Source organism: Betta splendens, chromosome 12 (assembly GCF_900634795.4).
Source record: "Betta splendens chromosome 12, fBetSpl5.4, whole genome shotgun sequence".
Lineage (NCBI taxonomy): Eukaryota > Metazoa > Chordata > Actinopteri > Anabantiformes > Osphronemidae > Betta > Betta splendens.
Window position 1 is genome coordinate 787901 of NC_040892.2, and position 12212 is coordinate 800112.

Here is a 12212-nt window from a genome sequence, read left to right on the forward strand (position 1 = left end):
GAGCAGACAGAGATTTACTGGTCAAAAGCCATGAACCTTTATTTAACTTAATAAATCACGTGTTTTACAAAGAAAGCTGACAGACAGGAAACATTCTGGGCATTATGTCACATGTAATCAAGGATTTCTGTCTCCATCTCATTTTCACTTCCCTCCGATGGCAGGAACTCTTCGTCGTCATCCTCCTCCTCCTCTTCATCTTCTTCGTCCGCTTCTTCAGCTTCTCTCCAGAAATTTGAACTCAGGCCTCTGCGTCTGCGTCTTGTTGGGGCTTCTGGCATTGCTGACAGAGAGAAATAACGTTAAGCTCATCTGTCATCCATCTACCTCAGTGATCACAGTCCTCCTTTCTGCTCTTCTCTGCACATCTTTCAGACTTTCGTATGTCCTGGTATCTGGTATCAGGAACCAATGTTTCTTTGGCCATTCCAGTATGTTTTGCTTGCGTTTCTAGAGTGGAGGTCTGACTGTTCAACTAAAGGTGCTTTAAATTAAACATCTTTTCTGATTGTATGGTCCAGTCTTTCTTACCTGGTTTCTGGGCTTGGACGACCTTCTTGATCATTCCTGAGATCATGTCTCTCAGCTTGTCAGTGGTGCCGAGGACACACCAGCCATCGCGCTCATCGCACGCCTGCTCACTGCCACTGTTCTGCTCAATCACCTGCTGAATGCTGGATAAAAATACAATTCTTATTGGCTTGTGTTGGTAAATTCTGATGGAACCCAATAAATGAAATAAAACAATACATTTAGGTTTAATAGGTGAAAATAGCTGGAAGGGGATAGGAGACAAAATATAGGATCAGCAGAGCACTGTTTTAGCCGTCCTGTTAAAACCCAGAGACAGTTAAAACACTTGCTGTCTCTCAGCTCAGTACCTTTCCACATGCAGATCACACAGCTGGTAAAACATCTGCCTGTGAGGAGGCAGCATTCCTTCTCGGAAAATGTAGGATGATTCCTGCAGGGGTAAAAGAACAGCGTGTAGATAACAAGGCAGGTGTGATCATAACTACACACTAATAAAAACTTCAACTCATTAGATGCTTTGATTTTACACTTAGAACCAGCAGCACGTGTGCACCGGACCTCCGCTGACCTTGAGCTGGTGTGTGACGGGGGCTGGCTCTCGACTGGTGCTCGGCCCCTCCTGAGCTGGCAGGCCCATCACGCTGGCTGGCTGAGGAACTGGAAAATTAAACGCAGCAGTCTGTGTTGGCAACAGCAGCGAAGCACTGCAAATTACAGAGGACTGGTACTGTGATGCAGTGAGGCTGTGGAATATAGTAGCTGTTCCTGACTTTTAAATATGTTATATGTTTTAGTTTCACCTGAGCTTTCTCTACTATGACAAAATGTGAGCAGTAAGAACGTCCCATCCCCATTTTAGACAGATGTCTGTGAACACACTGACCCGCCTTGTTCAAGGTGTTGGGCAGACTGTAATTGAGGGCGCTCCTCTTAGCTTTTACTGGCATGTCAGATAGTGAATATCCTGAAAGAGACACAAGCAAGAGGGAACAAAGTATGCACCACATAGAAAGGCGTCCACCTTTTTTGGAACATCCCTGAATAATATTATTGTTACTCTTAGCAGCTGGCCTGTTCTGTCTGAGACTCTTACCATGCTTGCCACTGCAGCGGATCCTGAAGTCCAGCATCTGATACTTCTTGGAATCTGCGGCCTGTCGAGGGTCGTAGCCCAGCCTCACCCACAGGCTTCTCCAGGGTCCTGTCACCTACCACAGTGGATGTAAAACACAATGTTTGGTGATGGAAAAAAGCACAAGAGTACAAATCCTGATCACGAGCAACTCCCCCATAAGGTTTAAAGGGTTAAATTTACATCACACTTAGTGGGGGGGTTATGAGCTTTTTTAAAATTCACAACAGAAATTTAAAACTCAGAGTGTGACGTCGCCTTCTCATTTTCTGTTGCCAATGATCAGTTTTCCATTGTTCACAGTTTTCAAAATATATCTGAGAAATTAGCAGCAGGAGTGCAACCGCAATCTCGTTCCCAGGCACAGTTGGCTTCAGCTCACCATGTAGTAGGCAAAGACGGGCAGCAGCAGTTTCATTTTATCAGGGTGGAGGTTGACGTTGGCCTTGACTGCGTTCCGAGACCAGATGGGCCGTCTCTCAAACATCTAGCCACAAAATGTTTGGTGTGAGATAAGATAAAGGGTGATGGTTCCATAGCTGTGGAAGATTATATAACCATACTTTCCAACTTCAAGCACATATCATTCATTCTTGTCATGAGCAAACACTGTGCATTTAGTTATTCTGCTGTTTAAAGCTTCTGTGTACACATAGAAATAGGAACCATGAACACATCAGCACACATACAATACCTCTTTCAATTTCTCTTCAGCCTCTTTGTCAGCATCCTTCAGGCAGATTCGTGCCCAGTTTTGCTTTGCCGCCTCCAGGCACTCGGAGGGCACAGTGGGATCACTGAAGCTGACGAATATGGCATTATTTGGCCGGCGAGCACGAGTCAGACCAATGACGTTCTTCTTGTTAACCTGGCTACAAAGAGAACAGTTTCAACCTACCACTACAGCAGGATTAGGCACAGAAAGGCCATTGGACAAAGTGAATTAATACAAGTGTCCTGATTTCCTTTCTCACCCAGGTGTTACACTCTGATGCTGGACATCAGGGCGGTAGAAATAATCCACGGGACTGTCGAGGCGAGAGAAAATGGCTGGAGGAAGAAAGGAAGGCACCGGCTGCTCAAAGAACTCTTGATTCTCCGGTTTTTGGAGGATGATTTTGTCGTATAAAGATGTGTTTTCTCCCTTTTCTGAATGTACGGCCAGACACTGAAAGTCTGCCAGCCCTGAAAACACCACAACACAGGAACAGTCAACCTCACATCATCTCGACTGATTTGATTCAGAGATGCTTAAATAATGGTTCTATGATTATTATCATGCAGTGGAATTTGATTTTAACTACTTTTAATGTAACCTTGGAATTTATATGTTGTTCCTATGACTCCGAGCACATCCATGCGGATCTTTACATCTTTAGGATCCGTTTTTCGCACCCGCCGCCGAACTCTGAGGAGGAGGTTGCTGGAGGAGAAGCGGTTTCCATACAGAGAGTGACAGAAAGGATCCTGAGGTCGGAAATGCAGCTCAAGGCGCCGGTTAGGGTGAGCAAAGGTCTGCGGGAAACAGGAAACATTCACAGGTGTCAGAAAAATGCAGGTTACACCGCGCTCAAATGAGCCGCCGTTGGCTTTTTCTTGGTCAAATCAGCCGTCGCTATAGTGCGCGATTCGTGCGATACTTACGGTAACGGCCACTGAGAAGGGACAAGGAATAGCGAACAATGAAACTGATATTACAACTACTGCTGATTGAAACCTACTGTGAATGATAGAATTTACTGTGTATGTTTGGAAATATTCATTAATGAAATATATTATAAAATGCAATTGGCCTTTTCCCTCAAATTAGTAGTAGTTTCGTTCCTTCACAGTACTAGTTAATACTTCATGGACTACTATCATAGCAAATATCAACTCATATTACTGCATTGTGTTGGAATAAACCATTACGAAATTATCCTACAGTAAAGAGCCTTGATATCACTGACTAAACGCTGACCTTTAATATTGAATTACCTTTTATTGACGTTTTTTAAAGGTCAAAGTTCAGTCAATCATGTCAAGGCGGTTTACTGTAGGATAGTTTAGATACTATGGATTATTCCAAAACGATGCACTAATATGAGTAGATATTTGCCGTGGTAGTGCCTCATGAAGTACTAGGTAGTACTGTGTAGGAACGGTGTTTTACTAATTTGAAGAAAGGGTTTTATTTATTTCGAAGTATCGGGAAAAGGCCCGATTGCATTTTTCACAATTTATTTCATTATTGGATATTTTCAAAAACACACAGTAAATTCTGTTCTGTGAAAATATTTGCATTTACATTAGGTTTCGTTCAGGATCTAATATCGTTCCCATTGTTCGCTATTAAGAGGTCAACACTATTACCGTAAGTATCGTACTAATCGCGCACTTTGCCTATAGCGGCGGCTCATTTGAGCGCGGTGGGTGAACCAGGGCAGGTTTGACAGCCTCGGTTGAAACATTAACGTTGAGACCGGTTGTGATGAACTATGGGAAAAGTACAAATCATTCAATGAGCCGCCGAAGGGCTCAGTGGGCCGTTTACCTTCATAACCACGGTTTAAAATCGTCACATATGAAGAAGCAGAGTAGAACCCGCTACATTTCACTTACTTTGGACACTGTCTGTTCACCACCCAGAGTCTCCAGCACTTTATCCACACTCTTGATCACCGCCGGATACTCCACACACACCAGCCGGCTGTCCCGCAGCTCCACGGTGGACGAACCTCCCGGAACATCCCCGGTGCAGCGCGACAGACTCAGTTCCTTCAGGCTAAAGCCCAGTTTCATCGTCTTGGTAACCTCCATCTGGGTTAGTTCTACTGGTGGCGGTACATGAAGGCAAAGTACGACGTTTAATAACGTCCACAAACGAGCAAAACACTTTGGTTTATGTCAAAGTAAAAGCGACTGCAGCAGCGTGAAAATGTCCAAGAACAAAATAACGCCGTGTGGAAACGACAGTGGACTCATGGTTCCGTGGTGTTTTCTTTAGTTTCGACAATTCACAGACCTGGATGTTTAAAATTCTAATTATTGTGATTTAAAATATTTAAATTTGCAAGTCAACTCAAATTTTAAGTTAATTACAATCCTTTTGTCGTTTAATGTTTTGTCATTCCAAGATTGGAAGTTGTATTTGTATTATGAAAAAGACTTTTTCTATTTACATTAAACAAAACAGTTAATCATTTACTATTTATTTGAGTCTCTGGTCTCTTCCACTGAATGTTTTTAGTTTGTTTTATCTATTAAAATGTATATACATTTTAAATTCAGTCGTCTGTACCTAAGCAGCCTTTGGCCACATGGTGGCGGTGTGGATGGACTCAAGGTAAAAGATGTGTGAATACCACATGTCTCAAATACTGTAAAGACAATTCAAAAGAAATACTTGAATGTATCTAATGATACTGTTAAGAGCTTGTTTTAATAACTTATTATGTGTTATTATATCCTGGAGACAGGACATTTTATCAGCTGGTAAAAGTGTGTTTGCACTGCCAAAACCACTGTTGTCAGTTACCTGAGTAAAGAGGATTTGGGGCATGTCCCTCCTAGACCTTGTCAACACATTGTCATCATATGAGAAGAAATCGGACTCTGAGGAAACTGCTGTCTGTGTATTTACGGTGTGTTTCTGTGTGTTCAGTTATTTAAGATGCTCTAGTACAGTCAATTACAGCCTTACGTGACTCTGTTTGCTTTGGTTCTAGTTTGTCTTCTTTTTCTGGGCCTTTAAGGGACAGCCTTTACCAACACACCGTCACCTCCAAACTGCTCAATCAATGTCCTTTGAGTCCATATATTGGAACTTTTTTCCAGTGATGCACTTTTCAGATCATTTGTTATGTACAGACTTATTGTGTTTGTGGGAGAATGGAGCTGAATGTTACAGCCCGAGTCTGATGTCTCTGAAGGGCTAAATGTTTGACATCATGTGGACAGAGTTGGTTCAGCTTTATGATAATAAGTGAATTCTACCCCCAGTGAAAACATGCAGATACAAAACGTGAGCATGACATTGTGTTTATTACATTGTGGATGTGACCTTTGACCACAGGAACCACATGGACTTAGCGTGAGTGTTTTTAAATGTGTGAAACTAAAACCTGACGTGAATGTGTCGGTTCTGTTCTTCTTGGAGGTGCATTTAGTGTTTGTTTTTGAAAGAGCCAATGTTTTTCTGTCCGTCTGCTAAAGTAGGCAAAGCAGTTCCGGGATGAATCTCTGTACTGGATAAACAGAGATGGACCTGATTAGGGCCGTCCTCTGATTCTGGGTAACGCAGCAGGGTGGCCGTCGGTTCGTAGTAAAGTCCAGTCCAGATCCATTCTATTGCAGTCACAGAGTCTGACTGGAACGGCTGCTGTCGCTTCTTTTTGACATCCTGGCGTTCATGTGGAGTATTTGTGTTTTTGATGATCAAGGAAACGACACCTTGGTGAATGTTGACATCTTCTAAAGAAGCGTTGCCGTCGCCGTGCAGCTCTGTCCCCTTTGAGTTTTGTGTGAAGGTGCTGAGGATGGTGAGGACCTCTCCTCCTCCAGCTGCTATCTCAGCGGCCGGCCTGTCCGCTCCTCCCTGCCTCCTGCAGGCCTGTTCCAGCCGTTGGAGTGTGGCGAGGCCGTGATAAGCTTATCAGCATCCTCCGCCGCCTGCTGCCTGTCGCAGAGCGTGCTGAGCCCTCGGCCTCAGCTTCTCACGGCTCTGCTGTCATCTCGTCTGTCAGCTCTTTGGACGTGCAGCTGTTTGTCAGTTAAAGGAACATTTTTAAACCTATGTCCATATTTAGACGTATGATGTCGACGTCTGGCTCCGCCCACAGGCCCATCCAATTTGTGTAGGCAAAGCAAAAGACGGTTATCTGCTACAGCTTGTGCAGCACTTTGGTCAATTATTGTGCAAGTGGCCGTAATGTGACGATTTGGTCACAACTTTCACGGAGCTGCTCAACGTGCCGATAACAGAACCGGACTCACTGAGGCCTGAACAAAGTCAACCGGTTATACCATCGGCTAAAAACAGAAGCTCAAAAGTTCATGATGACGAACCAGCTGAAACATTTCACTCAAAGATTTGATGTCAGATGACAGAGACACAGAGAAGTTCTCTGTGGATCAGCACCGACCCAGACCCGGACCCCTCAACACAGCAGGTTCTCACACGAGGTCAATTAACCTGTGACGGATGGATAAATGGGTTCTGACGGTTTCCCCTCAGCGCCGCTGAGTGGGCGTGGCCTGTTGGACACATCATCACAGCACTTATCTGCAGGAGAGCAGCAGCCGCGGCTCCAGACGGCATCACACCCTCAGTGTGACAGCGGCGGATGTGGTCCCACAGGAAATCTGCTGACAGCCCCGTTCTCTCTCTGACACTGTGTCATTATGACTGATTTAACGCCTAACTTTGTGACGTTGTGTCCCCTAAAACCTTTATAACTGATAGAAACAATCAATAACTGTTCCTTTCATCATATTTCTGTTCTGTTCGGTCAAAGTTTCTTATTTTGTTGTTATTTTTCTTTCATATATTATATTTATTTTGTTATTTTTTGTCATAAAATACTTTTTAGACACTAAATAACGTTCTGTGAGTGGTTTATAACTTATATAGTGACAGAGTCTTAGTGGAGATAAACCATTTTTGGTTTCATGGTGATTTGATCATTTCAGTTATTAATTATATAATCAAAGCCTTAACGGCTGAAGGAGACGAGGGGTTTCTGACAAACTTCTTGATCAGACAGTTGCAGACGCGGGTGGAGAAGTTGTGCCAACAGGACAGTTTGTGTGAGTGTTGTAGACTCACATTCCAGCGGTGTTTGTTTGCTTTTCTGGGATGTGCATCTCCTGCTCTGCCTTCAGTCGCCATTGCCTCTGGCGTGTTCTCCGTCCGTGTTGTCACTCTACTGGTTACAGCCTCATTTGCATAGAACTCATTTGCAAAACAAATCTTAGCCTCTGTGTTTTCAGTGTGTGACTCCGACAGCCCTTTCCACTGGGATTGAAAATGACTCAAAGTTTGATTTTATTCAGCTCTTCGCTGATCGGCAGAAATGTGTGTGTCAAACGAGGCGTTAAGACCGTGATTGTTGGAAGAATGACTCCACTGAACAAAGCGCTGATCCCTTCACCTGTTTCCAGTGAACGCTTATCCCCAGGCAGCATCACTCCTCCCCTCCAGGACCCACGTCCTGTTTGTGTGGTCCCACCCAGGACGATCCTCCACCTGTGTTTTCTCCGGGTCCTGTCCTCCGTCACGTCACGCGGCAGCAGACCTGCAGTAACTGTGGCTCAGGATCACAACGGACCCTGTTGCCCTGGTAATGCAAACACATTTTGCATAAAGCCCTCAGATTTGTTTGCCAGACAGTAAGCCCTCGCGTCTCCACGTCCACCATGCAGACACTGATTTCTGAAGCCGGGACCCTGAGTTCCAGGAATGACTGGGAGTTTTGAGTGGGAGGTTGGTTCTGTGAGGCGCGGTGCTTCAGGTGAGATGGGCCTAATGCTCTGCTCTTAGCTGGAGTTACTGGCGCCGATGCTGTGATATTCTTTACAATCTATCACTCTGCTCGTCTCAGTCAGAATCGTTGTGAGGAACTCCACTGATGCGACACTCGTTCCCTGTCAGCTTGATGTGATTTGCCTGGAGCAGCTTAAAGTCCCAACAGGTTTGGTGTTTGAGGAAGGTGGTGAGGCTTCGTTAGAGCTGCCATTTGTTTGTTGAAGTAAATCCAACAGCCTGAGTGGGTGTGGTGACAGTTGACGGAGCCATCAATCCCTTCTCAGCCTCCTATTAATCCCTGTGTCCCATTAGAGCGAAAAGGTCCAGAGCCCCTGGATGTGTGCAAAGGTGTGTGGATGAATTGTGTCCGGCTGCCAGTTTGTGCGAGTGTGATTTGGACTGAGATTATAAAACCTCTCGCTGCTGCGTAACAACTGAACACTTGGTCCCTTCATCTGCTTTCTAGTCGATTCTCTGGAATGAACGCGCTCTAGCTCCCATTTGCATGAAGTTCCAGGAGGGTGATTTGAATGCAGGCCTTCAGTGCGTCCTATCTCTGGTCCTGCAGGAGATTTCCACCCGAGGCCACAGTCGCACAGTTGTTCTACATCCTGCTCCGACTGGAAAGTGACTCAGAAAACCACACGGAAAGATGCGAACGGGGACAAAACCTGTGTTTGCAGTGTTGATGGCGTCGTCTTACACAAACAGCGGCTTTTGCCTTGTGGCGACGGAGGAGAGGATATTGTGTTTCACTTCACACGTTCTTAGAGCGACAGAACCACCAGAGACCATCAGTTCACTCTTTATTCCACCAGCACATTAACAGCTAATTACTAACTAATCTGTTATTATCAAAAGCCAAACACACACACGAAGGAAAAAAGGTCCCACTCATCCGCACACAAACAGATCATAAGCTCCAATATATTAACTATGTACATTTTCCTGTATTTGACATCTTCCTGACTTCACAGCTTCTTTGTTTGAATGAAAGCAGATCTGTGGCCTCCGCCGCCCTGAGCGCGTGTGGCTCATGGCCTCACTTCATGCCGTGCTGGCTCTCGTGGTGCCGGCGCAGGTCCACCTTTCGCTGGAAGCCTTTGGAGCAAATGTCACATCCGAAGGGTTTGAAGCCGGTGTGCTTCCTGCTGTGAGTGATCAGGTTGGAGCTTTGGCTGAACGCTTTCCCACACACTTGGCATTTGTGGGGCTTCTCACCTGCGAAGTAACAGACAAGGATGCTTTTCCTCTTAAAAAGTGTACAATCGTGCCATTGTTCAGATTTGTCAAACATTTATTGGCAACAAATGTGAAGTGCAGAGTTCCTTTAGCAGAGCTTTGCATGAAGCAGGAAAACCAGATATGCAAATCAGGATCACATTTGTTTAAGTTTCTTTTCTGATTTATCAGCAGTTATTGCTCCTGGAAACCATGGAGCCGCTCCGTAACTCACCCGTGTGAATGTACGTGTGCTTCTTCATGTCGGACTTCTGGTGGAACCTCTTGCCGCAGTACTGGCACGGGTACGGCCTGGTGTCGGAGTGGATGAGCAGGTGTGTGGACAGCGTGGACGAGCGCTTGAATGACTTGCCACACATCTTGCACTCAAAACTTTTTTCCTAATTGAAACCGCGGGAGAAAAAAGAGTGAAGACAGTTGTGGTGCTGGTAAAGTACTAGGCAGCAGCAGACTCAGCCTTTGGTACCTGAGAGTGGACGTTCATGTGCTGCTCCAGGCTGACCGCGTGACCAAAGGTCTTTCTGCAGATGCTGCAGCCAAAGGGTCTGGTTCCACTGTGTGACCTCCTGACGTGGACCTCCAGTCCATGAGGCGTGGAGAAAACCTGGGACACAGAGGAAACGTGTTCACGGTCCTAAGCACCGTGTGCATAGTAAAGCTGCTGAGTCCCCACCTTGTCACAGGTGATGCAGTGGTAGGTGTTGGAGGAGGGCGAGTAGTGGGTGCTGCAGTCCAGGGGCTGCGGTGGGGGGGGGCTCCGGCCGTACAGACCGGCGGCGTGCTGCAGCACCGTGGGGCTGAAGCTCATCTGCCGCAGCTCGTAGGGCGGCACCGCGTCCCAGGCGTACGCCGGCTTGTAGAATGAGGGGAAGTCTGAGGGGCCACACGCACAAACACACGCACGCACGCGCACACACGCACAAACACACGCACGCACGCACGCAAGCGCACACACACGCACGCACACGCACGCACACGCACGCACACGCACGCACACACACACGCACACACACACACACACAGACACACACGCACGCACGCACGCACGCATGCGCACACACACACGCACAAACACACGCACGCACGCAAGCGCACACACACGCACACACACGCACGCACACACGCACACACACACACACAGACACACACGCACGCACGGACGCACGCACGCACGCACGCACGCACGCACGCACGCACGCACGCACACACACACACACACACACACACACACACACACACACACACACACACACACACACACAGCGTTAGGTCAGGCCTCAGAGCCGGAGGAAGAGGAAGCACACGCCTGCTCACCGCTCAGGTAGTACGGCTGCGTGGCGGCCGCAGGGGGCCTGGGCGGCTCCGGGTGCACGGGCGACGGGCAGTCGGCCTCCTCGTGGTCCACGGAGCAGCGGTCGGAAGGAGAAGACTGCAGGTCCGACTGTGGCTGCTCTGAGTCTGTGCTCAGCAGCTGCACTGGCACTTCTGCAAATCCAGCAGGAACAAACATGCATTCAGACAAAAAGGACCGCTTCTGCCCAAACACTTAAAAAATATTACAAATATGGATTTATTTTTAATAATTAATATTATTACAACACTATATTCATGTGTTTAAACGGCAACAGAAACATCTATGCACGTGCGAACAATAAATAATACAATAAAGCAGAAAATGCTCCAAATGGTTTAACTGCTACTTTTTCGTACCTGCGCATTTGGCCTCGTTCGCTTCGTTCTCATACGATCGGTGAACGTTAAAGGACGAGCACCTTTTGTTTTTTACCAGAAATGAGCGAGGCATGTCGATCCTATGCGCGAACAGAAAAGAAATGTTAGCGATAATATTAGACCATCACATAAAGAATTGACGTCAAAATAAGAGCTCATTTGATGTGGAGGCGTTCAGTGTAAATTGAAGACGCTTTGGTTAATTGTGTAGTTTATAATTTACATAGAGTTTATCCTGTAATTTCAAGTGCGTAGTTAATACATAATAATCTGAAATATTAATAAATATAAGTTTACATATGTAAAACAATCTAAATTAGCACATTAAATAATTTACATTCGTTACATTGAAAATGGAAACGGTTAAATTTAGCGGCTTTTGCACATATTCACAGTTTAAAGTATAGCGAAAAAGGCACTCTTGGTTCATTATCCACACTCACCGTTAACTCAGCGGCTTCCGTCAAAAAGTAAATGTGACGTAAAACAATAATAACAATTATTTCCTCGTTCTCTGTGTTGAGCGGACGAAAACGCGTCTAAAATCCTTTCGTAAAAGTCAGAAAAGCAAAGCAGTGTAAAAGCATCACACTTGTTGCTCTTTCTTCTTCCCCCTCCCTGATTTTCAATCAGATAATTTCGCAAGGAGAATCTGACTGTGGTTTCAGCCAATGAAAAGGCCAAACTGCAGCTGGATATTTGCGTAAACCAACACGAGGCCTCGCCGTCGCTGGAACAGTTACTCTACACAAAACAGACAGTGCCTTTAAAGACCTTCACGTTAAAGTCTAAAGGTGTTAACGAACCAAGAACCTGGGTCAGAGACAAGACAAGTTCGTTTTATTTAACCTTACAACATTTACACGACTATGTGCGCTTATTTTAGGAATAAATCTATTTTAAAAACCATGTCATTTAAATATTTTTATAATAAAAAATAATAACAGACAGAACAAAGAATGATGAATATTTCAGCAACATATCCGCCTAAATATTTCTCACAGTGTTTGACTTACAGGATTTACTCAAAATAATGCATTGTAGGTTTGTGTGTGAGATTTAAATGGT

General features: G+C 45.5%; 2 protein-coding genes across 4 annotated transcripts; both read right to left on the reverse strand.

Moving 5' to 3' along the window:
- Positions 1-13: 13 nt before the first annotated feature.
- Positions 14-4621, reverse strand: gtf3c5 (general transcription factor IIIC, polypeptide 5). 3 transcript variants are annotated; one of them, XM_029169134.3, is made up of 11 exons: positions 4268-4616; positions 2971-3181; positions 2641-2851; positions 2361-2538; positions 2049-2153; positions 1628-1742; positions 1418-1498; positions 1103-1191; positions 882-964; positions 532-674; positions 14-283 (listed from the first exon to the last, which is right to left on the reverse strand). In XM_029169134.3, exons 1-11 carry the CDS (start codon positions 4463-4465, stop codon positions 108-110), a joined length of 1590 nt encoding a protein of 529 aa, XP_029024967.1. In that variant the 5' UTR covers positions 4466-4616; the 3' UTR covers positions 14-107. The 3 variants fall into 3 exon arrangements, with proteins under 3 accessions (XP_029024967.1, XP_029024968.1, XP_055369510.1); XM_029169135.3 differs by having other exon boundaries at positions 2983-3181; positions 4268-4615; XM_055513535.1 differs by lacking the exon at positions 14-283 and having other exon boundaries at positions 534-674; positions 1093-1191; positions 4268-4621.
- A 4339-nt stretch (positions 4622-8960) lies between these two features.
- gfi1b (growth factor independent 1B transcription repressor) lies at positions 8961-11841 on the reverse strand. Its single transcript, XM_029170024.3, has 7 exons — positions 11588-11841; positions 11124-11224; positions 10728-10898; positions 10087-10286; positions 9880-10017; positions 9628-9793; positions 8961-9392 (listed from the first exon to the last, which is right to left on the reverse strand). The coding sequence occupies exons 2-7, from the start codon at positions 11215-11217 to the stop codon at positions 9214-9216; spliced, it is 948 nt and encodes a 315-aa protein (XP_029025857.1). The 5' UTR covers positions 11218-11224; positions 11588-11841; the 3' UTR covers positions 8961-9213.
- Positions 11842-12212: the final 371 nt, after the last annotated feature.

Coding starts and splice junctions, on each gene's coding strand:
- gtf3c5 (XM_029169134.3), bottom strand. CDS start 4,465: ATGGAGGTTACCAAGACGATGAAACTGGGCTTTAGCCTGAAGGAACTG. Junction 2,154..2,360: donor CTGAAGAGAAATTGAAAGAG/GTATTGTATGTG, acceptor TTTTGTGGCTAG/ATGTTTGAGAGACGGCCCAT. Junction 1,192..1,417: donor CAACACCTTGAACAAGGCGG/GTCAGTGTGTTC, acceptor TTAATTTTCCAG/TTCCTCAGCCAGCCAGCGTG.
- gfi1b (XM_029170024.3), bottom strand. CDS start 11,217: ATGCCTCGCTCATTTCTGGTAAAAAACAAAAGGTGCTCGTCCTTTAAC. Junction 9,794..9,879: donor ACATGAACGTCCACTCTCAG/GTACCAAAGGCT, acceptor GGTTTCAATTAG/GAAAAAAGTTTTGAGTGCAA. Junction 9,393..9,627: donor GCACACGTACATTCACACGG/GTGAGTTACGGA, acceptor GTTACTTCGCAG/GTGAGAAGCCCCACAAATGC.